We start from the raw sequence: 27,530 nt of genomic DNA, 5'->3' as shown, positions 1-27,530 counted from the left end.
AGTTTCACTGCAAGGTTTCAGTTTGAAGTTATGAGTCAACACAGATGATCTAACTTGCTGTGCTCTGCATCTGGTAGGTGTATGCACCCTTTATGAGGCTTTGGCAAGGTGTATCTGGAAAAGGTGGTCAGTGTTAGAGGTCTATTTTATGTACCGCCAAGAAACTCATTCAGAAACTGGTTGAAAGAGGCTGCTCCATGGCCTGGAGCAATGACGGGAGAGTACCCTTGTGGTAGATGGGCAATAGTGCAATTGGGTTTTTTCCCAGGGTCTTGCCTGGCATTGATTACCTTAGTATTTGAGTGCTTCCCAAACATTGTGACTTGTATGCGACATGCATTGCTTTGCCAGCTGGAGCCAACAATAAAAGCTCCTATTGGAAGCACGTGTAGGAGGAGAACACTGTCCAGGCTTCACTGATGCACGTGGGTGACTTTTACACACATCCTAGTTTAGCTTTTCAAAGTAAAGCAGGTAAGCTTCAAACTCACTTGATAATTCAAAAAAGTCTGCAGAAAGACCTAACCACCTTACAAAAGAAGCACAGTGGATATGAAGAGGGTGTGAATTTTGATTTCTTTTGTTCATTTGCTTATTTTGATGCAAGCCATTGTCATTTACTTTCCAGCACAGTGTTTCTTGATGACCATGAGACAACACTGTGCCATTAAATTGCTGCACGTGCATTTTAGCTATCTGTATTCACATTAATATGTTTAGGTAATTACTTAGCCCTGTATGCAGTCACATCACAGTTTGTAGACTCACTTGTACAAATATTTATGTTCTGGTACATGTCAAAAAAATAACGCATCGAGATTGGTATGGTGAAGACCCTTGAGAGTTAAATGCATATAACAGAAGAGATGTTGTTTAATGGCAAGACTGAGAAAGGATTTCGTAATAAATCTCCTAGGCTGTACAGGGAAAAGGAAACTGATGAATAGTGACAACCAGGAGCCAGCCTTGGTTTGATTTGAAACTGAGAGACTTTAGTATAAAGGAGAGTGTTACAGGTGTACACCCATTTGGAATGCGATGCAATTGTTTGTAATCTTGGGTATGAAGTACTCTATAGTGATGGATGGCCCTAAGTTAAAAAGAAGGTATTAAGGTAAAAGTCAAATCAAGTTGGCAATAGCTTTTATAGACTTCAGAGATGATCAACCAGAGGTTTAGCTGGAAGTGCAGGTACAGAGTCATGGGATGCTTGAGGGTACACTGAGCGGCTGTCAGCCCATGCTGACAGACCTGCTGGGGCCTCACACTATGCAGTTCACATAACTGACAACAATGTAGCTGCAGTAGCGAAAACTAGTGACCTTTGGTGTTCTGGTGGCTAGTGTAGAACTAGGCCAGAGTACTTCTTTGACCTGCACTGTTATTGAGACATATGAAAATTATTTTGCATTTGTATTCCTGTGTTACCTGTGGCCCCAGACAACGTGAGCAGGGACACCTCACCAACAGATGGCTACCTTCACTGGTCTCCACTGGTATCCCTGCCACACAGTGGCCACATTCAGCATGTGAGATGGAGGATGCCCCCACTGAAGAATACCTTAAAGCAAGGGTTGCTTGTATGTCCTCTTTGAAGGTTTGAATAACCTCTGGCTGAGGAGGAAATAGAACAAAGGTCTCCTATTCTCTAGCAGATGTTCTGTAGCTGGCTATTATGTAGGAAGTAGGCAGTAATACCTCTCCTTCCCATGTTTTTAATGAAACAGATTTTTACAAGAAATATTCTAAGTATCTGCTCTTGGCAGAGGGATGCTGGATTTGGAGTGCTGGAGAGATGTTCTATGACTACAGAAAGTGCTTTTGTGAGATCTTCAAAGAGGTGGCTTAGGAAGTTTTGTAGCAAGCCAAAGGCATTATTTTAGCTGGGGGGGAAGGGAGGGACATGGGGGCAGACACGATGAGGACGAGTCATTTAGGAAGTACAATGGAATCACATTGATTCCTGCAATAATCACTGTCCCCTTCTGCCTTCATTCTGGAGTCCAACATCAGTCAATTCAAGGCTGCTCGACCTCTCAAAATAGCAGGAAAACATGTAACTGATATAACATATTACCACAAAATTCAGTAGTAGGAGAAGACAAAGTGCTAGGATTCTGTCTGAGGCTTTGCTTTCAGGTAAGGATCACTGGATTACCGAGGAGCATAAGAGCCATAATAGGTGAAGACAGTCATCTTTCCAAAGAAATAACTTCTGTCAAACACTTCCCGATGAGGTTATGAGTGTTAAGCTGGGTGAAAGGGATTCCAGAAGTAATTCAATTAGTTATATAAGCATGTGTGACTATTCTTTTCCTACAGGGAGTATGCTGTAAATGGAGTCCATCCAGCATGGCTCAAAGGCTTGCTTGTTTGTTTTGCTTTTATCAGCTTGTAAGGGTCACTTGTGAACTCATAGCTTCAGAGAGCAATCACATGGAGGGTGTCTGGCAAGCAATGGGAAGACACAGATAACAAATCTGGAAAAGGTTATCAATGACAGTCTATTTCTGATCTGTTTCTTAAGAGGACAGGAATCTTCAACTGATTTCAAGTTTCACTCACTTCAGGATGTGTGAGGGACAGCAATGGGGGAAACAAAGAGGCAGTAGTCTTCTCAAAAAGCCTTCCCAGGGAAGATGACAAAAAGTTAATTAGTTCCAAAGAACAATTCCGGTGAAGTAATTCACTCTTCTCCTAAGGATTACCTATATGTACATTATGAACTGCTGCCACACCAGGACTGTGGGTGATGGTGGGTATGAAGTCCAAATGACACACTAGATCAAGAGAATTTTGAAAAATGAAATGGAAAACATGGAGACAATATGAATGCCTCCTTAGTGTGAGGAGCCAGACTACAGCATTGCAAGGGGTGGTACCTCCTTCCTGCTCATCTTGCATCACCTTTGGCTAGTCACAGGCAATAGTATTGCCATGTTTTTATCCCCCCCCAACAATGCAGAAAAGGCAGTCATCCTTCAGAAACTGAAGGATCCAATTTGAAACATGACTCTGACCATTGAAGGCTTATTTTAAGCACACCCATTTTTCTGTGGTTTATTTATTATTCCTAATAACTGTGAATACTTTAGTGGACAACATCAGCTGTTTCCAACTGTTAACAGAAGTGGGAAATTCAGATACACAAGCACATTCCATTATTTCATTCCAGCAAGAAATAATAGACTGGCTCTTGGTCCATGTTCAATGTGCTACTGGTATTTGCTCTAGGGCGCCTGATACCTATTTTTCCTTTATTCCTTTTCCTCTTGAGACGGATTTCAAAGTAAGACAAGACAGGCCTAGGTGATCCTGTTCACCTCAGTGTGTCCCAGACAGTTTTTGCTTTATGATCTTCTAGCTATATAACATAACCTGGTCCATACTATTGAATGCCTATAATTCTCTCTTTTTTTTTTTTTTTTCTTTTAATAAAAATAAATTGGTTGGGTCACAGGTAATATAGGAGTATAAATGCAATGTCTGATTTAATTATTATCATTCTCTAGATTTGAGGAACTATTTGAAAATATAAAAATACATAACATTTGGATAAATGAAGCTGAGTTCACATCTTCTGTGCTATCAGAATGCTGCACTTGAGACTAGTAGAAAGGAAAGGAGAGCAGCAAGGTTACAAAGGGCAAGTTAGAAAGCTCTGACTCAGAAAAGTAATTCAATCTTCTCACCTGGAGGGTTTCTGTTAAGTACAAGCTGTGAATTGCACTGTTGTAGTTCTGAATGGTGTTTAAGAACTGCAGTGAGCTGTTGTACCCAACCAAATACCATGAAGGGGAAGGGAGGTCAGTGTATGTGCTTGGATGTCTCTTGAATTTGTCACTTTAAAAGTGTACATTCTCTGAATACTACTGCATGCATGCTCATGAGCAGAAGTCTTCAGTGGGAATTGGAGGGCTTGATGCTAATAAGTTTATTCTCCAATGTTATTTTATGTTTCATTGCCCTTTGAAATCTTGACCAAAACGTACCAGTTTTTTTCTGTAGCAGTGGTTTTGACTTTGAACCCACAAGAGGAAGGCCATAGCTATAGGAATTTGGGTTAGAGCACTCTGTCTAAAAGCACAGCATAACCACATCACAAACCATCTGCCTTGGAGGTCATTAATGCCAGATTCTAGTATTGTTCTTGTGCTCTGTTATTGCTAAAGTGCTGGCTGACAACAAATTCTGTTTATTATACTTTCAGGAAGGTTTCTTGTGTCATTCATCCCAACATAGACTAATCTAGGTGTTCACTATTTAAGTCCTTACTTCATTAGATAACTAAGCCATTAAAGTCTGTGAGACAAATACTGTAAAATAATTTTGAAGGCTAACATGAAGAAATTAAAATGTGTTTGCAGCCACAGAAAAGCAGCTAATAATATGAGGATTATATATAAATACACCCACAGATGCACGTGTGCGCACACACAGACACTTATGTATGTACCCACACTGGTGGCTAATTATGTTGTCGATCATTTAATCAGCTCGACTCTTTTGGATCCTGCTCTACTTCTGGGTTGCAATGCCCATATAGGAATATCTGATGTGAAATTTGCCAATCCAAGGTGAAGAAAGAAACCCTTCTAGCTTGTCATGACATGCACCTAGTAATAGTTCTGTTATGTGATTGTCTCATCTGTATTTCAAATTTCAAGATATTTTTCATTAAAAAAAAATAAAAGGTTTATAGTGTCTTTTCTCCCATCATTCTCTTGCTGTTTGCAGAACAACACTGGTTGCAGTGTTGCGTAAATGCAGATGTCAAGCTTTCAGAGCTTTGTTTAGTGTATCTGCCATGTACTGTGTTGCACCGCATAGCTATAGCAGCCTATTCAGTCTCTGGTCAAGAGTCCCTGCACTGTGCCCCAAGTATTTTATAGCAGATCAAAAACCTATTATGATGCCGCTTCATTTTTCCTTTGCAATTATTTTCCTGGCTCTTTTCAGATGACAGATGGGATTTTAACTGTGATTTTGTTACAGTTTCTTTCTTGTTCTCTTAAATCCATGTGTAAAAATTTTATTTTGCGTGATGCTGAGACTTGTGAGGCAGATCACAATCTTGATCATATTGCTGTGATCCCACTATTAACTTAATAGTAAAATGTGTTCTGCTTGTTTTTGAAAGTGGACAAGGAGACACCAACGTTACCCAGCAGTGTTGGCTGATAAGAGTCTACTAGAACTGAGAATAAATGACACTTAGGCCAGTATAATTTTTTTTCTTTGTAATTTACACTGTCACAGTGGTTTAGCAATTGTGCCAGCATTTATCCTGGTTGGATGACTTTGCTTCCTTCTCTTGCATGACACTGGGGAAGTCTTTGTAGGTATTGCATCACATTCTCTCATGCCTTCGTGTCTATATTGCATCCAATTTTCTATCTGTCTGCTAAGGTCCTGTCTTGATCCTAATCTGAGCAGTAAATATATTTTGCTGGCTTGCACTGTGTGCTCTGCTCTTACAGGTAAAATGTCATCTATTGAATTATTGTGCAATTCCTTTATATGGCACTCTTGCTCCCCTTATCACCTGTAGCTCAGGTGACCCTGTACACAGAACACTTTCCACTATCACAGTTCTCCATAATTCCCACAAGTGCTACCCTGCACTTAGGTTTCCCTCCTATTCTACATTGTATTTGCTATCCATTTTTTTCCTCTTCATTTTTGTTCTCTCTATGGTTTGTTATATTTAGTAAATTAATTCTCTGCTCTATTTATGCTCTTCACTTGGGATGTGAGCTTTGAGCTTTGCTTATTTCTTGATTAAAAACTTTTTTGATCATTTTAAGGATTCATGGCATTTTAAGCAAATCTAAACAGTCACTGTCCTGTCCCTGCAGCCTTTATTCTATGTTCCTGCCTTCCCCTTACACGCGCATGTGTGCGCACACACACGCTTTTTCCTTCGCTAGCAGTAGCACTCATGCAACCAGGTGCTAGCTCCTGGAGTTGATTTTGCTGAAAATTAATCCTGAAGAGGAAAGAGTTTAGATTAGTTCAAGCTGTAACCAAGCCACAGTTTGATTGTCCCAATAAAAACCTGTAATGAAGTTGGTTCATCTTGTATGTATGGGAAGACAGTTTCATGGAGTTTGCCAGTCTACTGTCTCTGTGACTGAAGAGAGCTGTTTACAGTAAATACAACTTTTGGATAGATATTTCTTGGTTTTTTACATAGATCTTCCTGTTCTCCTGTTAAAATGTACCAAACTTGGTACATGGTGCAGCTGCTTTTTCTTGTATCTTTCCTTTCTGCAGTTCTGTGTTTACATTAACCTCCAAAGGTTTTCCAGCACATTTTCCTGTGCCCACAGGCCTGGAACAGGACTCTAATCCATACATGTTATTCTCAATTAAAAAACAAATTCTCAGTTTCTGATTTTGCCTGCATGCAGGAACAGTTCCCTTCTGACACTTTTTGAAAACAGAGGAGAGTTTGCACCTTCACTGCTTACCTTGTGCCATTGCTCCCCCCAAGCACTGTACAGCAGCAGAGCTCTGTGTTTCACCACTGAGGTTACCCCACAGGATGGTACAACTTGAATGCTGTGTGAACAGCTGAGCAGACAGCAGCTATTGCTGCTCTTATTGGTGGCATTACCTGAGTTCAGGAGTCCTCCCTGTACTAGAAGTGTATTAAGTGTCTCCCATTGCGAAGGTGTCTGCCAGAACAGAGGCAACAGTTCTACTACTCTCTGGGAGAGCTGGCAGCTATGCATCAGTTATCCCAGCCTAGGACATGCCTGTGCCTAGACCCCGGAGCAGGCTACAACCAGCTTGATGTTGTAGAGGAAGAGGACGAGTAGGGTGGTTCTTCGCTTTCACTGTTCATCTTTGCAGTCCTTGGTGTAATGACAAGTAGACATGGCTTGGATCAGCAGGATGTTTTCCCAGGTGGTTTTTGTTTTTAAAAATACCCCTATCTTTCTTTAAAATTAATGGTTTTATTTATAACTAATTATTGGTAGTACTATGTGCAAGAAACAGGAAACAAGGATCCTGTTATGTCTGGGTATCAAAGATAATCCCCAAAAATATTGTTGCATGGAAACTGAAGTACACTGAGGCTAAAGCAGAATGATCTTTTAATGGGGGTATTTGCTGCTGAAGACAAGTGGCTCTCCTGATGATAATATAATTAAGAGCTTTTTGTAGTAACCAACCCTGCTAACTATGTACTTAGTAAAACTACTGGCCCTTACACAAAGTATACTCTGGTGTCTGTGAAAGTAGTTGCCACCATTGCTTGAATTGCTTCATGATGCTGTGCAGGTAACTAGTTTGCACCCCAATCAGTACTGCTTTTCAGCCGTGTCTTGAATAGTCCATCACAAGTAACAGGCAACAGCACAGGTTTGGCATAGAAGATGGTTAAGTAACTTTTTCTTATGAGAGAATTCTGTTCTAGCAGTGCTAACTGCTAGGTTCATTTGTCGTTTACCTCAGTAAAAATGCATGTACTTACTGTGAAAGGGGTGGGTGATGTGACGGCCTGGTGGGGCTGATTTTTTTAATGTGTAGATAATTTGTCTGTGGTTTCGGAATCAAATGTTCCAATACTGACACACAAATGTTCCTATACAAACCTGAGCTCTAAGAGATCTTTTTTGTGATTTCATCACGTGCAGTATAATCAGCTGCTAAATTTACTGTCCTATGTTCCTAAACTGTTTGAGAGCAGATCCTGAGTTCTGTGAGTAGTCGCTTCACTTTATAACACGTTTAGCAACTTCCTGAGCAGCTCTTGGTGTTTTCTTTCTCAGTGGAATTAATCATAGTAGTGTTTACTTGCATTTCAGCCACAATTAGGAATCTTTCTGACTAATCTTGGAATAGGTGAATTTAGACTGTTCCCGTAAATAGATTCATGTTTTGTTTGAGAATATTTTTCCAGTGATTCTCACACATTATTGAAAATTCTTGCATGGTTTTAGAAGCAAACTGCAAATGTGTGCTAAACACTTGAGCAAATGCCTCCTGGAAATAGAAAAGAAATGAATATAGAAAGGATTTAAAGCTTTAAGTTTCCATCTGTGTCATGGTGAGATCTGGGTGTTAACAACCTTGTTTCTTGGTCTTCTCCCTCTCAGGTTCTTCCTCTCAGACTTGCAGAGTCCTGATCTAGTTTCATTTTGCCTCTTGAAAGTTTCTTCGCTATTTTTGTGAGCTGTAGCATGCAAACAGTAAAGCAGAAATGTTGGCTTTTGGAGATCTTTTTTTCTTGCTTTCCAGCTGAAATAATTTCCTCTGAGAAGCCATCTCCCAGTGCTGTATTAAAATTACTATTTTCCAGCACTTACTTATTTACCTGAGTACATTCATATGATACTACATGGGAAATCTCCAGTGCTATTCTAGCTTGGCTGTGGTCAGCCATCCTTGCTGCTGGTTTAGAGAGAGGGAAGTACGGATGAAGGAGAGCAGGAGTGGTGGGGGAAAGAATCCCACATCTCTCTCTCGCTGCAGCTATTCTCAAGGAGAGACAGAATAGCATGATAAAACTCCAAAAGTTTTGTTCAAAGCAAAGGAGAGCTACTGTCTGAAATGTATTCAAAGCTAAATTCTCCTGTTCTTCCAGTGAACTTATTTTGTGTAACAGTATTTGTATTGACTGTGCATAAGAAAAGTTTCGAGCAATGCAAATAATGGCCGCCTTCTGAAACCCAGATAGAAATAAACTGGGCACACTGTAGAAATGTAAATGTCACTAAAATCTCAAGTGGGTTTAAGATACTGCTTTGAAAATTCACAAATTTGCTCTCACTTGCCCAGGGTTTATGTTTGGGAGGCTATGTTAAAGGAAGAGAATTTCACTTTAGAAAAAGAGTTTCCATTTCTCTTCATGAAAACAGAATTAAACACAAATCTGTCAGCTCTTTACCCAGCCCTGATGCCAGTCTATTTAACTATGCCAGTCAGTGGCCTTGTGCCTTTACCTTTCTAATACAGAGCTGCTGTCCCCTTAGAGGAATTGCTGATGCTTCACTTTGTGGGGATTTAAAAATAGTAACTAGGGGAAGGAAGGAAGGAAGGAAATACTCTCAAAGTTGCAATAGGGGTACCTCTGACCTCAGTTTTTCTCTATTCCCCACCCTCCTGCCCCATATTATCCCAAGACCCTTAGTCCTGACTGAAAGCTTATTAATATTACAGCCCTTAGACTATAGCAATAACAGCAGCGGCATGGTTCACACAAGGGAAGTGTGACTGCAAAGCCTGATGTCCTTCTTGATTTTTCCAAAAAGGGAACCCTTTACTGGTTGCTATTATATTAGACTAAGATTTTTACAGGACAGCAGCAATGTGAAGTTCTCTTTATTCTTATCAGAAGGTAGATAAATGTTAACTTGCAAAGGAAATTGTCCATGAATACAAAGGATGTGACAGAGCTGTGACTTGAAAAGCTGTCCTTCCTGGCATTTCTGAACCAGTTGCCTCTCAATTGTTCATGACCTCACGTAACAGTCAGGTTGATATCTTGTAAGGAAAACTCTCTAAGCATTGTGATTTATACCAAGGAGGACATAAATATGGTCCTGGGCAAAGTCCAGTGGATCTAGCCATTTCTCCTGTGGCATCCACTTCTGGAATGATACTGCATTAAGGGAATTAGAGGATAGAATTAGTCCAATATAATTAAATCTCCCTCTACCCCCAACTCCAAAATTATGCACCTCTACTTTAAGAGCCTTTAACTGCAAAAGATAACTTTATTTCAGATTAATAAAATGGAGGAACTCTGTGTTTGCAGGTAGGTGTTGCATTTAGTCTCTCAAAAATCTAGGCTATCTATGTACTCTGACAATTTCTGGTGTTAGCAGAAATCCTGCTTGCATGTGGACTCCAGCATTTAAATTTAACCAGTCCTTAAAAATCCTTAATTTACCTTGTACTGACAACTCCTTGCTTCCATGACTGCTATACAAAATGTCTGAATGGGCATGAAGTCAATCTTAGCTCCTAGTATGTATTTTTTTCAGTCCATGAAATCTGGTTCTGCAGTTTCTCCAAATGCTGTTGTAAATTTTATTAAAATAGAAAAAGCCAGACACAGTAAGTTTATCTCCAACTATAAAGCATTTTCTTTATCATGTACTGCAGCATTTTAAAGAGACAACTGAGCTATGGGAAGACTTCTGTCACATCTTGATAAGGAAAATCCTAGAAGGCTTTGAAAATAATAAAAATGTTTTAAAACTGTATTATGGTGTGCATGATAAATCACAGGCTATTTTTAACTTTGATACTTCATGGTGGATTAACAGAAATACTGTAGTTTTATTAAGATTAAAACTAATTCTAGCATTAAATCTCAGGGGGAAAAAGAAATGAGGAGTGTTATCCACCTGAGGATGATTAAAATTATTTTCTTTCCAAAATGTTTTCTATTTAAAATATGTCTCTTTATACTTATTTTATTACCTCCTTGGTGTTCACATACAACATTACTTGCACTTTTGTTGCAAAAGAATCAGGGTATTATGTGATTTGCAAACACTAATGGCTATGCTATCAATAATATGAAGAGAAAGAAAAATGATATGCTGATAATCATCTTGAAAATACAGGGGCAGGAAAGCTCTTTACTTGTCTTGCACATTAATGTTAAAAATCTGCATTACGAACACATTTCACTTAGATGTTCCCAAATGTTTTTGGCTTCAAGTTCTGATTCCTTTGCTACTGGGACATAGGCTATGACTATAGGGCAATATTAATAAATATGTACTGAAACTGCTGAGAATATTTTTACAGAGGTCTTTAAATTGTAGTGAGGGAGGAATGACAGTTATGTAGGTTTGTTAAATGATTGTGTGATTGAAGACACGGTAAATTTCTCGTAGAGATATACAACTTACTTCCAGTGAAAACTTTGCAAATTGAATTATCTTTGCAAAACCTGGTATTTTACACCAAAGGCCACTGAGTCAATAAAGTCCCTCACTGGCTTAGAGTGTTGTATGGCAGGATTAAATTACTCAAAAAAAATTTGCTTTTTAAAAATAGTCAGACCACCAAATCTTTGTGTTTTACCACTATAATGGATGTATGAATGTTCTACTTTCAGTTTGGGGAAATTGTTAACCGAGGACTTAATGCCTTTTTGAAAATTCTAAAATGACTTTTAACAAAACATCAGGATCACCAGAAGTCATAAATCACCAAAATTAACAAACACATCACTTTTCTAATTGTCCAGGGACCATTGCATGGACTTTATTTGGACCATTAAATGGACTTACTCTGAGACATCTTGTTTCTTAAGTTATTTGGACTCTTAAAATAATGTGGGAGTTTTAGTTTTGGGTTTTTTTCTTCTCAAAGTTAGCATAACAATGACATACGTTCTTTCTGGAGCTTCTAATTGAGAAAAGATACATGGATAGTGACGACTTAAATTATATCCTGTTAAATGGCAGAGTTGGTAGATTCAGCAGTCAGTATTAACTAGATTGGGGTTTGTCACAGGACAGGATCTTGCCTTTCATTGCTGCTACTACACATCAGGGAAAGGTTGTGTCTTGTACTCTAGGTCTAGAAGTGACTGCTTTTGTGTGCGTTGTTGATTTCTGAGGAGTGGTGTCTTGGATGGTCCTGGAAGTTAGAAAACTTTACTGGCAACCTTGTTGAGTGCCACTGTAATGGCAGCAGATGGAATTTGTGCCTCTGATTTCTGGGATACTAAAATAAAAATAGTATTAAATAACGAACCTAGGCATTCAAAAGTTTCAAATGCCAAGCTGATCACCTCTGCAGTTGTAATTTGGTCAAATTATCTCCTAAACATTATGCATAGTTTGAAATAACATGATCAACAACATGGTTTTTGTTCTAATTCTCCTGACTTGTTTAGGTGCACAGGTTGGCCAGATGCATGTGGAGAGCAGCTATTTAATTAAGATTCTGCTTGCTCCTCCTTGCCCGAGTGTGGCCCTGTGCCACATGTTAGTTCATGACAGTGAAAGCATTTCCTGAAGACTGGATGCCTAATTTCCTAATGGACACTCTTATGCCATTCACCGTAATATGACATAGCCACATTAAAAATTATTACTGTTTTATAGGAAAGAAAGTGAGTCACAGAAAATATGGTTAAAGTACCCATTAATGTTGCTGTCCAATATAGGGTGCTTAAGATACCTTTTTTCAGAGTACTTAGCATTATGTATCAATTAATATGCTCAAAATATAACTCCTATTACCTTCAGTAGCAGCTGCACGTACCCAGTGCACTGGTGAATAAGCCCTTATGGTTTCAAATTGGGAGCTCAGAAAATGAGAGAAAATAATACTAGTGCCTAGCTATTAATTCAGAGAGCATTGCAGAGGATTTCTGTTAAAGTCAAGTTCAGAATCCACCTCTTCACAGCTGCTTTCAATGATTTAAATAATCAGACTATTTCTGCGATTTTTTTCCTTAAACCCATTTCTTATTCACTATATAATTTTTAATTTTTTCCGGTAAGTGAAGCAGTGATCCTGTAGGAAACAGCATATTCACCTAAAGCTGATTCACTCTGATCTTATGCAAGTTCTGTCTTCTGAACTAGAAAAGGGGGAGGGGGAACCCCAAACCAAAAACCACCAAAAAAAAACCCCTGGAAAAACAAACAACCTCCCCCCCCCCCGAAACAAACCACCTTCCTTTGGGGAAAGAACTGCGTGATCATGTCATTTAAAAATTTTGAGATCTGTATACCCAGGCTGAATTCATGTATGTCTTTATTCTTGTGTTTAATTCAACAACTTTAATTGCATGTTTTCAATAATATAATTTCTGTGTAATTCAATTTTTGTGTTTGGAACCCTAAACCTTTAAGATCAGGGTTGCTGATTGTTCCAATAAGGCAATATCCAAAAGTTCTCTAACTCATTAAGCACCTGAAATCCCCTTATAACTGTATCTCGTTAGCTTCTAGTTCAGTATTACATAGCAGTGTAGAAAACTGTCAGAGGCAAGCTTGTTGTCAGTTATAAACTTGTAACATTGTCTCTGTTAATTAAAAGCATTGCATGGGATATATTTTATTAAAAGTCTGGTCTGATAGCTATCAGATGTTTCAGAAGATAGGAAAGCCTTTTTCTTGAGAATGTATGTTTATAGTTAGAGATAGACTCTTCAAAGTACAGCAAAGTTTTGCTACTGGCAATTTTAATGAGTGAAAGTAGCTTTAATAACAAGGTAGATATTTTCTTCTCATTAGATCCAGTGGAGCAAAGTCTGTTGACGTTAGGACACAGCATGATGGCTGGCTAGTGCCTCTAAAGGCTTCAAGAAGAGCGTGGATTTAATAGGGGAGTAAGGTATCAGTTTATTTGGATTCACAGGAGTCAAGCTCATGACTCAAGATCTGTAAGCAGCTTTTACTGTTTCTGTTTCTCAAGCTGTGACTGGGTAAGATTTTAAATATGCCAAGAAGGGAATTTCATTGAGAGAATTTTAATGGAAGGAGTAGAATTGGATTTCAGTGTGTTAGTTTGATTGGTTTCTTAACTCAGGAATCAAGTATAGAATGAGGCTTAAAAACAGGAATATGTGGGTTCCAGTGACTTTCTGACCATCTCAGTAAATCTCTCCATATGACACTGCTGTTAACAAGAAAATGTTGCTTAGTTTTCTGGTATATGATCATATTTTTTGCTGCATGTCTAAACGTTGGGGCTGTAACTGAATAAAATATATCCAAGACAGAAAAAAATCTTTGAAACACTTTTTTGTTCCTAAAATTACTGTCATCATGTTACAGATCCCTTTATAGCATGCTAAAATAATGCTAATTCATAATGCTCAATGAAACAAGACCACAAGTTATACTTGGTGCTAGTTTATATCCTGTGCATGCTGCTAGCTTTGCTAGAGCTGGTGCAGGTGATAAATTGTTGCAGAATTGGACCCATTTCTGATTACATTTGTCTGTTTTTCTGTTGAAAGCCTGTAACTACAAAGAACTCTAAAACCAGAGACCAAGATGAGAAAAAAATCCTTTGACTGCTTTTGTCTTGCCGTTGTGCTGGTTTTAATTGGAAATAGAAAGTTCTGGACCATATGTTAAAGAATTTTCAGTCATGGGTTTCTCTAGGTTTGCTTTATTAACAAATCAGAGTTGGGCCATCACCTCAGTGAGTGGCCAAGGATAACTCAAAAACGCCTTCTATATATACAATTTTACAAAACATTATGCAATTGATGTTTTGTCAAAAGAAGTTCTTGGTGTTTTTCCATGAACTCTCAGTTCTCTATTCTCCAGTGGTTTCAAAAGTCCAATATATTTTCCTGTCTTAACTGATTCTTATCATCTTGTCTTGGTTATTCTGAAGTTAGTGGTCATAGGCAGAAGGTCTCCGGTCACCACAGTCACTTATCTTTTTACACATCAAAGATCACCTTTGAATTTCTGAGAATGACTCAGGTTGTTCTATTAATTCATACTTAGCCTATGTCTAGTCTAAAATAGCTAACCTTTCTGATATTGCTTACTCTAAAGTTAATCACTTACTCTTATCTATTCTTATGTCTTAGGTTAAGGCCTAGATCCCTTTACACCATAGGCCAAATTTGCCTTCAGGATCTTATTTTTCTGGACCCCAGCCATGTGCAGCCTCAGTCCTGGACTCTCTCCTGGCTGTCATGCTGCTCCCTCTGTCTCTTAAGAAGATGTGGAGCAAAGAATCTGTTGTCCCTTGTGGCATGGCACATCCCTGGTGGCATGGCATGTTCCTCTGGCTTTCTATTCATGGCAGAGCAGAGCCTGTTGAGCAGTGGCTGCTGCTGTCCCCACTCAGAGCCCTCTTGCTGCCAGCCAGAGCAGGGGAAGACCTCCAAGAACCCTCAGAGGATGCTGACAGGGATGGGGTCTACACAGTGCCTAAAAAGATAATGTATGGGGCACTGGGTAGGCAGGGTGAGTGCCAAGGGCTGTCTATCCCCTATTTCCCTATTTTCCAGCCTGTGAGGTAGAGATGGGTTCCTGTTCTTCACAACCTCACCCTTCCCTGGCAAAAATAGGATTCTCAAGTTCCCATCTCATTCCCAGAATACAGATGGATTGATTTATTTACTTATTTTCCCTGGAGGACAAGTCTTCATTCAAGACCAAGACAGGGCTTTGGAATTCAGAGTTTTGTGATCTTATGATGTGTAGCAGGATGTTGTTGAGCAAGGTGGCTCAGATCTGACAGTGCTGGGGCTGAGCCCCTCCAGATACGTTACACGAGAGTGGTCAAAAAAAAAGCCACCCCACCGCCCCGAAAAAATTAATTCACTCTTGCATTAAATAAATCTATCTTTACTGCTGTGCTTTTAAGGTTTTCCTTTCAAGTGCAAAGAAACATTAGATAAAGCCTCGGGAAGGGAGAGGGACAGGTTTTTGTTTGGGTTTTTTGTTTGGTGTTTTGTTTTTTTTTTTTTTTTTTTTTTTTTTTTTTTCCTGAAAGACAGGCACTTTGGATAATAACAGAGCTTAGCCCATAAAACCAGTAGATGACTGGATCTTTGGAGAAAGCACAGCAGGGGACAGTCTCTGCTTCTGCAGTTGAGGAGAAGGTATTCTCCTAAGTTGAAATGCTGGATTTAAATTTTCTGTTCCAATTTAGGGCCTTCAATACCGTGATTGAAGTCATCACTAGTTCCTTTTCCTAAGCTCCTTTTATGTGAACAGCTGTATTCTCCAACCTAAAATCTTGTTAGAGGACAAATTGACATGGACGTATCTAAGTGTGAAATAACATTAATGTTTTTGTGATGTTAGAATTATGTTATAAAAATAGTGGGAGTGTAAGGCATTGATAATAGGAGCAAAGAATGTAAAAAGTTAATAGTGGAAAAACCAAATATGTCCTTGGCTGAAGAACTTGCAAGAACTGCCTATCAACCAACCATATTCTCTAGTCAGCAACATTACCTTTAAATAACAGTGCATTTTCAAACACATCATTTAGTTTTTGAATGCTCTTCAGAATATTATTGATGGGTTTTCTTCTCCTGGAGACTGAAGTAAGTTATATGTTTGTTTATCTTACTATTTTTATACAGGCAAAACAGCTGGTGGCATAAGTGGACACAGCACTCTTCAGAGTTGCTTAGTCTGTTTTAATTAGAAGAAAGCTGCCTGGGAAGAGGGACAGTGTTCTTCTCTGAGCATGTTTTTTTGCTGCACTTTAAATTCCATTTGTTCTGTTAAAACAAATTTACAAATAACAGATATGACATACACTCTTTCATTAATATAAAATAGAACAATCTGTAGTTCAGTGTAAAATGATTACTGTTTAATAGGCAACTTTGAAAACAGAAACCTGAAGTTCTGAGATAAATTTGGATTGGAAATAAAATGACAACATTCTGAAAAGATTACCAGTTTGGGGGGTTTGCTTTGTTCTGCTTCCAGGAACTTCTACAGAACTTTGTGTTTTAATCTCTGAATATTCATGCATTTAAAAATATTGTGGGTTTTTTGTTTTCTTTTAGATCACAAATATTTATTGACAATATTGTGTGCTTTTTATAAAAGCCATATACTAAAGATACAGGCTAGACTATATCCTTTATATCCTATAAATATAAAATAGCACAGCATTTACCTTTTCAAAGATTTGTCTTGTGTTAGAGAATAAAGGGAAAATTTTTCCTAAAACTGTTAGGTCTGGCCAACACTTGATTTTTTTTTTATTTTTTTTTAAGGTGATTTAGTTGAAAGAAAGTTGGGAGACATGAATCTGAGTGTGTTTGTGTGTATTAGAAAGGGGCCGGAGCGGGGGAAACTCAAGAACATGCATGGTCTGAAAGTGCTGTGTGGCTATGCTAAATTGTTACCATGACACTGAATAAAAGCAAGGTGATGAGCTGAATTTCTAATAGCATTAATGGTGCCAAGCAATCCTTGTCTCCGGCCAGTAAAACATGCAGAAGTATCCCACAACTAAACCCTTTTTTTTTTTAATGCAGCATGGTTGTCCTGCAGCTAAATAAGGTAAGAGATGAATTGTGCTGAGAAGCAAGTGGGGTAGGGCAATATATACTTCTGATTGGGCTCTTTCACTAATGTGTATATGGCATGCTTGCTTTAAGCTGTAAGGATTTTTCTGAAAAATAAAGATAGAATTCAGGCTGTATCATATGTCCCCATATGTTCTCCTTAGCTTCTGGACTCCAGACAGAGTGTAGCAGGAGTTTACTTCTGAAATGAAGCACACTAGCTTGATTTAGCCCTTTTTCTTACCTGAAAAGTCAGGGTCATGAAAATGTTTAAATTAAAATTACATGTAACATTTGGATAAGCTGGTAAGATTTCCTGTTCAAATCATAGCCTGCTGCCTTTCTATTATCTCATCTTCTACCTCTGTCATGCCATTGGGCTGCTGAGTAGCTTATATTGTTTACCTCTAATGGTGAGTTACATGAGGTAAGGAAAAATTGATACAGAAGGTTGGGAAGATGAGATGTCTGGATAACAGTGAAGAAGATCTGCTACTCCAGCACTGACTCAGGCTGTACCTGAAGGGTGAGAAATGCCATCTTGTGTCATCCCTGTCTGAAAAAACTTTGTAGTGGCAGCAACTGTAAAAACAGTTTCTTCATTTTTCGCATTAGATGAGCCAGTGTCTGATTTCAGCAGTTAGTGAGATGATGATAGTTTTCAGACTTTCTCTAAGCATGCACTTCTGAAATACAGAGTATGGGACTAACAAATTAATGTTTAAGTCTGTTACCTATTTGTGAGGTTTTGGCTTTGAAGTTCTTATCATAGGTGAAAGTACAGCTTCATCAGCTACATGATGTCCATTCAGCTAACAAACCAATCGAGCAATATTCGTGGCACAGCCCAGCCCAGCATAACTAGCCATATTGGCAGTACAGAGAAACTCTTACTTGAATGCTGGTATTGTGTAGCTGTTTTAATCTTTGCAAAAAAAAGTTTAATCAGCCTTCTCCACAAAGGATTGATTTATTATGACAGAATTCATTTTTAAGACCTAGAATTGAAAAGAGTTGCTGCCCAAAGAACCATATTTTCCCCAAGGTTGCATCTCCATAGGAATACATTGAAAGGGTTTGAACTAGATGGCAAATATGCAAGCTGTTTGTCCTCAGAACTAGAAGTAGTGACTTTGTGTGGCCTGTCACAATGACTTGGACTTGAAAGGCAGTTTCACACTGCCTTTGACATCCCTACCAGGCAACAACAACTGTGTTAATTTTGGATGGAAAGTTGCAGGCACAACTGAAATTTGTGTGAGCTATGTTTGACCTAAAGCTGATTTCAAGAGCATTTTAACTTCAAGTAAAACACTTCATAAGGCTCATAGAAAAGATGTGCTTACAATGTTTCTTTGCTTTTATAATTTGGTGGATGCATTTCTTCATGTAGTTTCTCTGAGGTAAAATTAGCTCAGCCTAAGGCTGGGCTTTCTGTTGCTGTTTATGGTGATCTCAGCTAGAGTCACACCTTCAGTTCTTGTCCCCAGGAGCAAATAAAGTGGAATCTCATATCCCTCCTTAAAGAAAAGTGCGTATTTGTCTGAAAGGCATGGGTTTAGGTTTTCTCTAAATTAAGTTCTGGAAGAAAAAATTTAAGCTTCACTTGCATTTGCAGAGAATAAACACGGAGTTTCACATGGCTCGCTTACAAGCACCAGCAGAGCATTTTCTGAACTAACAGCTGCTGCTGCAGGGGTGCCTGGTGGCTGGGAATGGCCGACAGGAGCTGTGGGACCCTCTGCACACTGTGAGCAACCCATAGGCACTTAGAGCACTTCTAGTATTCCAGAAAATCTATTTGACTGTATTTCACTAAACTAAGAAAATTTAGAGGGCTGTAGCTGCCTGTTGGACAATCTAAGAAATTACTTTTGTTATGCCCTTAAAAAGGTGTCATACAATCTGAGGTGGTTGGATTGTGGTGAGTCACAGAGGGAGGGAGGGAACGATGGCTGTTGCTGGAGTCAAGTAACAATGAAGTATCTTTAAGATAAATGTCCATTTACAAAAAGTCTAAATGTTAAAGTCACCATATTTTGTCTGATGTGGTGTTTAGAATCAAAGCATGTTAGAGAAATGCTTAAAACAAGACACCTACCCACATCTCTGCCTTTCCTTAAGGAATATCATTCACTGGAAATCGCTCAATGCTTTGGGCGTGTTGAAATGGTTGGCCTTTTCAGGACAGTTTCTCTCCAAGTGTCATTCCTTTTGTTCTTTACAGAATTAGTAAGGCAGCAGGGGGAAAGGGGATGGAATACTTTTCATTTGTTTTGGATGGAAACTTTTCCCATGCCCACCACACAGATGGAAGGAACAGTTTCAGTCCCAGAAAAACTAGATGCTTGACTGCTGGAGAGAAAAATAGGCAATTTTTTTTTTCAATTGGCGGGGGCGGGGGAGCGGGGGAATGTGTATCTTATTCATTAAAAAACAGAGCTTTGTTACAGGACTCCTTATGAATAAATGAGGCATAAACTGCAATCCAGAATGAGGTAACACTGATTGGTGGTAGCTTCTAATAAAAAAAGACCATAGGTCCCTCCCTCACAAGCTTCTTCCACTGATTCGTTGTTTAGATATTTCCTTATGTTAGAAACTTCAAGTTTTTTTTCATTAGTCTTCCCGACACCACCACAATTTTCAGCTCAAGAGCTTTGGTTTTTGGCTGTAGTTCAGCAAAGAGGTGGATTTCCAGTGGTGAGAGGTGCTGAGGAGTTTGCAGGACCTGTGTAGAACTTCGGTGCTCTGGAGGGGTAGTGCAAAGGCCAAACACAAATTGGTATCTTCTTTGGAAGTGCACAGGAAGGCAGCCAAGGAGTGTGAATTGGAGAAAGCCTCCCTGGTCCCTTTCTGTTCTGCTCTTGGGGATGATTTGCCCCTGCACAGAAATGAGGACAGCTAATTCCTTTAGTTTCAACCTACTTACTGTCTCGACGGATTGCACCTGGATAGGAGAGGCCTGCCAGGCAGGCAACAGTATTGGTTATTAAATGTGCAGCATGGTACTAACCCCTTCTGGGTTCTACATATTAAGGAGCTCCGTGGTAAGCAGTTTTATAATATTAACTGGAGTGTATTGGCTGCATGTAAACAGGTACCCTGAGTCGCTGCAGAGAGGATGAAGACATCCACTACAAGGAATTTATTAAGGGAGAGGGAGAGCTTTGGTGTGTATTAAAGCAGCAGGAGCGAAGCAATGTAGCACACAAGGAATAGAGGGAAGGTGCCAAGTACACAAAATGCAAAGGGTTCCAAGATGTAGTAATGAGAAGTACTGGGAAAGTGTAAAAGGGGGAGAAAGAGACTTCAGAAGTGACAAACATGAAGCGAAACCTTTATAATGGATAAAGTATTATATCTAAGAGAAGAATTTGAATTTGATGAGATGATGTAAAGTGAAAGATTTCTTCAACAGCTGAATGTATTAATCTGTAGTTAATCTCACTGCAGTGTAGGAAAGTCCAAAGAAAGTTGAGAGACCCTTTATCAGACTTGCACAAATGAAAAAACCCAAACAAACCGACCCACACTTTCTATTCCCTGTGATGTATGCCAGCCCTTTACACAAAAAGACACGTGCAGCACAACGCAAGCACCTCTGGTAGGATATTTGTGTTGGCTGCTGATAATGATTATCTGTCATAGGGAAGCAGTTGCAGCCTTTAGACAAAAGGAAGCCTGCTGTACAATTAAAAGGGCTTGAACATAAAACGATACTTCACACTAACAAGCAACGTAAGGATTTTTAGAGCCCAAATAATAGAGAGAGCTTGGACTTTTCTGACCAACTGGCAGCAACTGTCTCCTGAGAACATTTAGAGAGTTGCACAGGGATTCATTATAAACATGCAGCTTGATTTCCAACCATTGCAAAACATCTGCAAAGTATAGACTGCTGTTTGTACGTATAGTATTGCGCGAGAACGTCCAGGAGCTTACAAAAATGCATGCTGGAGCCATGAATCAAACTCGGTCATGTGACAGAGGGGAGGTACCGGGCTGGCTCCCAGCCAGTGGTAGGAGCTGATGGGTGGAACAAACGGGGCATAAAAAGACTAATATGACTAACGGATCCTGGATGCGTGGTACCCTTATTTGGATCTACAGGAATGTAGGCTCTAGCAGTTCTGCAGCTCTACCAGCCTTTTGCTTGACACTGGAACTGCTGCCCACAAAGTAGAATCCTGCTGCTCTGTGGTAGGAAGGATAGAGAAAGAACATGGCCTGCATTTTGAAGGTAAATCTCTATCTGTTGCTTGAATGCATTGTTAGGGAGCCCCTCGCTGCGCAGAGGCATGGATTTGGTATGGTCCTATTGCATCTTCGTTGTCTTTTTGAATACTGGCTTTGTTTGGCAAATGAATATGGAGAGATTCTGCAACGTACAGCTGTGCTCTGCTTCCCTCTGCCATTCTTTTCCTCTTTCCCTGCATTGTCAGAACTGCAAGCTAGCGGGAAGGGAGCTGTGTACAGAATAATAGGAGGGGGGTGAGGGGCTCTGGTTTGTCTCAGCTGACTTTGCCTGAGCTGAATTCCTTCAGGAAAAATAGCATTCGGGCAACAGACTTCCAGTACAAAGGACAAAACGGGGGAAGTTATTTTCTTTTTTCTGACCGTGCAGCATTTACTGCTTTTAAAGCAAAGGTTGCAGATGTACACAGCTGTCCCAGTTGCTCCTTAAGCATACACTCCCCTGCTGCATTTACCCAAGATCCACATGCTCCACACAATTATACTTAATATTTAATTGCATTTGCTAATTAAGCGACCTATTTGATAAAGGGTTTTTCCCCTTCACGCCAGCAAATATAAGTGTAAACTTACCGTGTGATCATATGCGTTCTCCAGCCTGCTTTCCTCACCGAGATAAAAGTATTTGCAACCAGCATGTCATGGAGATGGAGGGAGCATCCCTAGCACTAAGTATTGAATGAAAGGGGAGGAGGCGGAAGTGCAGTCAGTTGAGAACAACGAGCGTTTGTTTCCTTGCAGTGTTGTCACTTGCAGGGAGTCACTCTCCTGTGCCTGGCTTGCAAGTGTTTTATTTCAGATTTCATTTGTTATCTGCCTTGCTCCTTTCTGTGTATATTTTGAATACATTTGCACTCTGTTCCTTTTAGTAAATAAAACTGATCTGAGAATGCTTTGTTACTTGCAGTTTGATCTTCTAACAAAGGGTTGATTATCCCAAACTTTGGGATGGCCTCTCATAGCAGTTGCCTTCAGCATATCACCAAAATGGATAAATTGCAAAGCTTCAAAACAGTCCCCAAATAATAAACATTCCTGCGTCTCCTTGAATCCAATTCTTAGAACTTTTTTTGTGTGTTCAACTTTAAAAAAAACTTCTTATTTTGCTGCGCTGTTTTCCCCTTTCATTCATTCCCTACTAGTGGGTCCGTGGTACATGGATGTTTTTGCAGTTTTCTTTTGTGAGCATGTAGGTTGTGGCAGCTTATATTAATAAATATGGCAAAGTCTGCCTCAAGTGCAGAAACTTCCCTGAACTAGCAGGTTCTGCTTGGAGATAGATGGTAACAAACTCCTTTAAGCAGACAGCACTGACACAATTGAGAGTTAAGTTGTGACTTGGGCTGAGGAGATACGAGCTCCGTGAATGGAGCCTGGCTTCACAAAGATAAGCATGTGCACTCCTTTTTAAACACTCCCTGACTGACTTAGCTTGGATCTGCAAGTGATCCAGAAGACAGAATTTCCTTACTTTTTTTTGACTGTGTGGAGAGATCACATGCAAAATCTTCCCTCTGGCCCTAACAGTTAAATAAGAATATCCTTTTACAAGACAACTCCAGTGTTTCTTCCCCCCCTCAGTTGATTCCCCTGCACAGTCTGGTGACACAGCCTGCCACAAGCATGACTTCTGCAGGGCCTTCCTTTTAGAGTTTGAATTATGACACAATGAACAACTTCCCTTTGCCCAGGCTTGGAGCTCCATTTGGTTGTAATTCTGATGATTAAGTCAATAGAGAAATTGGTATTCCTTGACAGACGGCCTTCTGCCAGCTTAATTCTTAATCTTGTTAATACAGGCAGGTGCAACGATAAAAAGTGAAACAGATATGTGAAGATTAGCTTTGCCATAAGGCAGGCTGGACTTTCTCAGGCAGACATCCCATAGGAGTAATTTAAATGTCTAGATCAAGATACTTAAGTGTAGAAGTTTTTAATGGAATGCCTACAGGTACTCCTCAAGCTTTTACCATAACAAGGAAATTCAGAATAATATGTATATTTTTATGTGACCCCAGGCTAATTCCATCCTGAAAAATACAAATCTGTTAGCTACACTCTCCTCCTTTCTCTTAGGTTTGTCCTGACTGTCTAATTTATTCAGTCAGTAGCCTATGTGGAAACATCTTAAAAAAAATAAAAATCTGTGCTATAGGTATAGATTTTACCTAGGTGTTGGCACAGTGGATGGGAAGGAGGAACAACTGGGTGTCCTTGCCACGTCAACCCTGAGTGTCTCTGTTCCTAGATTTTTAAATTCCACTCCCCCCGCAACTTCCACCCCCCAGATATTGCAACTTGGGAAACGTTGGAGTTCTGTATGCATGAGAGTTTAACATAAATGACATTGGATAGAGATGTCCGTAAAGTGCAAAGAATAGAAGTGGCTATTAATAATTAACTGGAGTTACTTACAGTGGTTAAGAGCGTATTAGAAAAAGTATATAACCTGTAGATACCAAGACCTCCTTTTACTATGATTACTGCATGAAATAATCTCTGTAGCCCTTGTAGAAAAGCTTGGGAAGGTGATTCTTCCTAGGGTGCGTGCTGTCTCTGTGGTGTTTGTTGTGCACTCTCCCTAGGTAAGATTGGCAGGGCTGTCACTAGTCATGAAATTTTGGCTCCAGAAACTTTGTCTCCCAATCAGTAGTTGGATGTTCCCGTTAAAACAAGTAAAACTCTCTTCTTCTGAAGAATTCTGTCTTCTATTGAGGAAATGCAGAGAAAGAGGCGAGTTCTGAGATGCAGGGTGTGTTGGGGTTTTTTTCCATCATGTCTTCAAAAATCGTGGCAGAATAGCTGAGTGAAGTGTAGGCATTTCTTGGAAGGAAACAGCTGATCTTATGCTTGTTACTATGGTAGCTACATGCCACCTTGCTGATTACTAGATTAACAAAGTGATTACTATTTATGTTGTCACTATTATGCCTGAAGATGTTGAACTCCCTAACTTCCACTATATCAGCCACTGACCCTTTAAAATGGTGACAGATGTTATTCAATAAATTACTTCAAAGAAACGCTAGTTTTTGCATAATTGAAAAATGATACTTCAATGTACCTGTTGTCTTACAATAAATACAATATGAATGATAATGATACTCTGTAAAATGTTGATATCCCCCACTGAGGACTGGACCATGATATTTTTAAAGCAAATAGAACAGGTAACTTAGTTCACACATACTCCATTTTGCAGGGGGTTATGCCTTCCCCCATTTACAAACTCTTCTTTTTAAGTGGAGGTTTTGAAGAAGATGATGGAGGTGAATTATGTTGTCATCATAGTACAATTTTAACTGTGCAGGCTTAATGTGGTAGAATTTAATAAAAAAAATCTGTGTGAGATGGGCCCATACAGTGAGGACTAAGCATGAAATCTAGAAAGGTTTCCTTCTGTTTTGTGTGCTGTGTATTTACTGTGTGGTGAACAAAAGAGATTTCATGTGGCTGTAGGCTGGACATGACCTTATACCAGCAGAGGTCACAAGTGAGTTGAAACCTTCAGTGAAATTCTGTGGTCTAAATAGTATTTGTATAATGTGAGGCAATGTTCTTATTACCACAGCTGATTGTGGGTTCTTCTCTCAGAGTGGCCAACTAACATCCGTAGCTTCTTTAATATTTTTCTTATCTAATTCAAAGATCGAAAGAACTGTTTTGCGAAATGTAAGTTACTAACAAACAAAACCCTTCAGCACAGGCTTGTAACAGTTTTCTGCAGGATGCTGTCAAAGTTGACCATACCTGTGTGTTAACCTATGATTGTTTTGCAAGTTTCCTCTCCGTGGTTATCTCAACTGGTTTAATTAAATCCACAGGTTGCATTTTCCCCTTAGTTCACATGGTAAACTATTTTTGGTAGGAATTTTCTTTGAGAGTTTTCTCTGAGTGTTCAATGGCCTGTGTCTGATTGGGGTCTTCAGATACTGCAGTAATACAGATAACATTACTATATGCAGGCATATGCTCCATCTGCACTTTTGAGACTAAAATAGCAAAGCTGGTCTCATTATATTAAATTTTCCACCCTGGCAAGTAGCCCTTCAGAGGGGAGAGGCAGAAGGTCTAAAAGGATCTGGTCCTGGTGTTTGGATGCTTGTCATTTTGGATATTTAGTTATTAATTTGATTTTTTTTTTAACCCTTATGTACGTGACGAAGACTGTAGATATTTCATCCCAAGTTTCTACGTCATCAGAAGCACATTCCTTGTTTCAGCTCTGCTCTGTTTTACAGGGTAGGCTTTGTGTCTCACCATAATTCCATTTGCTGCTAGGGATTTACAGGATGCAGGGCCTTCCATAGAGATGACCTCTATATCCTGTTTGAACCCGGTCCAAGAAAATTCACATACTGCCTTGACTGTTAAATTGACTGCAGCAATGTTTATGGATGGCATCCATCCGTTTTCCTGTGCGGAGTATAGTACTTGGATCCTGTTTGATTCTCATGCTGTGCTCTTTCCTCTGACATGACAAGACATGGAGAGATCCTAGGGAAAGGAATAAAGGTGACCTCCCCTCCTCATGGGAGGATGCCCATCTGATGGGTCATTTCCCAGAAATGTCTAAATTTGCTGTAGGTTCACTGTAATGTCAGCTCTCTTCTCAGCCTGTCTTAACCTGATAATCAACAGTTTTGTGGGCTGCGGTATTTCTATTGTGACCAGAATCATTCCTAGGAGTATGTAGTTATACCTCTAGGGATCGAAGGTGTAGATACACAAAGGTGACCCTTACAAGGTATGCACAAATGAGTTGGAAAGTAACAGGTGGGTCCAACAAAGTGTTACAGAGAAGAATCAGGTTTTCTGAGGCACTAACCAGGTTTCTTGTTGGATCACTCCATCCTTATTTGCTATGGCTGATTTTTCCCCTCCTCCTCCCCCCCGCCAAACAAAACTAGCAAAACTCCATAGTTAATGCTTTCTGATGCTCCTTCTACATTGGATATTTCTATTTTAAATACATTTCTTAAAATTATTCTAACTGAAAGACTTCTCTTTTGTTGCTCTACATTTTTTACCTCTAAATTGCTCCAAAGTGAATGAAGCTGCATTAATGAATCCAGCAACGTGCAGGGCCAGGATTTGCTGTATCATGGTCCCGTGGTGCTTAATTACCTTGTAAGATCTTATGGAGTGTAGTACATGGAATTTTGTAATGTGTTTTTTATTATGTTGGCTTCTTGGAAATTTAAGGAATATTAAATTCTAAGAAGTATAAAACCACTTTTCATTCTTGCTTGCAATGATCTAATTTTGTGCAAGAAAAATTAAGTTATTGATTGTAAATTTATTTTAGATTTTTAGTTTGACTTTCAGATGTTAAACTGATAATTTACTTTGTGGTTGTTATCCATGACACTTCCCCAATACTTTCTCCTGCCTATCAGTTGCTTTCCATCCATGGTCTGATTCGTAGCATAGCAGGTAGAAGCGTGCACATACATAACAAAGAAGAGCTGGAGGTGTATTTTATCTTGCTAGTATTTGAGACATCTCTGAGACCTCTCTCCAGGAGCTAGGAAGACTTGGTCTTTGTGGGGTTCTGTAAACAAGGTAGGTAAAGGTGGCTTTATTTATTGGATGTATTCCCAAGAAATAAGGCAAAACTCTGCCTTGGGCTCTGTCATCTCTTAAAGCTGAGGGAGCAGTTGCCTTACTGTTCGCAGCATCAAATACTCATGTGGGATGAATTTGCTATTCCTGTTGGAGGAAAATCTGCATCTACTGCATTTTTGTGTGGTGGTTCTTGTAAATAACCCATACGCTGCTGAGATAAGAAAGACCACCACTTTTCCAGTGGGTTCATTGGTTTCTGCAGAATGGGAACCTGGACTAAAAAAGGACAATGTGTGATTGTAATGTATGTTGTGCTCCTGAGTCTGAGGACAGAATAAAACATGGCTGGATGAAGTGAGAATTGCTGTATGTTATCTCAGAAAATGTGAAATATTAAACTGAACATTCTCTGCACTCCTCCTGCCCCCTTCAAGAACACCCAATGTTTATGCAAATATTGCCTTTACACTGTTACAAATATGATTTTGATACTAGTGCCACAAGTTTTATCAAGTAAGATATACTGGTGCATTCATATGCTTTTCAGGAGCTGTACAGATATACTATTATTCTTTATTTTTTTTAAATCAGCCAACCAACTGAAATTGTTGTCAGTACAAAATTTATGTAAGTGGGGTTTGTATTTAAAATAATGACAGTTATTTTGCTTCTGATCATTTTAGCAGAAGCACCTGGAAAACATGATAATTCT

General features: G+C 39.3%; 1 protein-coding gene and 1 long non-coding RNA gene across 5 annotated transcripts in view; one reads left to right on the top strand and one right to left on the bottom strand.

Moving 5' to 3' along the window:
* Positions 1–9,149: 9,149 nt before the first annotated feature.
* Positions 9,150–21,942, bottom strand: LOC121233691. The gene is made up of 3 exons (XR_005933654.1): positions 21,824–21,942; positions 11,398–11,613; positions 9,150–9,602 (listed from the first exon to the last, which is right to left on the bottom strand). It is a non-coding gene; the product is annotated as an uncharacterized LOC121233691 (long non-coding RNA).
* ST6GALNAC3 (ST6 N-acetylgalactosaminide alpha-2,6-sialyltransferase 3) overlaps positions 19,900–27,530 on the top strand; it is a 231,690-nt gene continuing 224,059 nt past the window's right edge. For all 4 annotated transcript variants that reach the window (XR_005933653.1, XM_030032307.2, XM_030032309.2 and 1 more), the window contains exon 1: positions 19,900–21,236. Coding sequence is in view for 3 of the 4 variants with exons in the window: in XM_030032307.2 (XP_029888167.1) it covers positions 21,219–21,236 (18 nt within the window). In the remaining variant the exon portion in view is untranslated. The remainder of the gene's footprint in view (positions 21,237–27,530) is intronic.

This window comes from Aquila chrysaetos, chromosome 12, assembly GCF_900496995.4.
Source record: "Aquila chrysaetos chrysaetos chromosome 12, bAquChr1.4, whole genome shotgun sequence".
Lineage (NCBI taxonomy): Eukaryota > Metazoa > Chordata > Aves > Accipitriformes > Accipitridae > Aquila > Aquila chrysaetos.
This window is presented reverse-complemented; position numbering and strand designations above follow the sequence as displayed.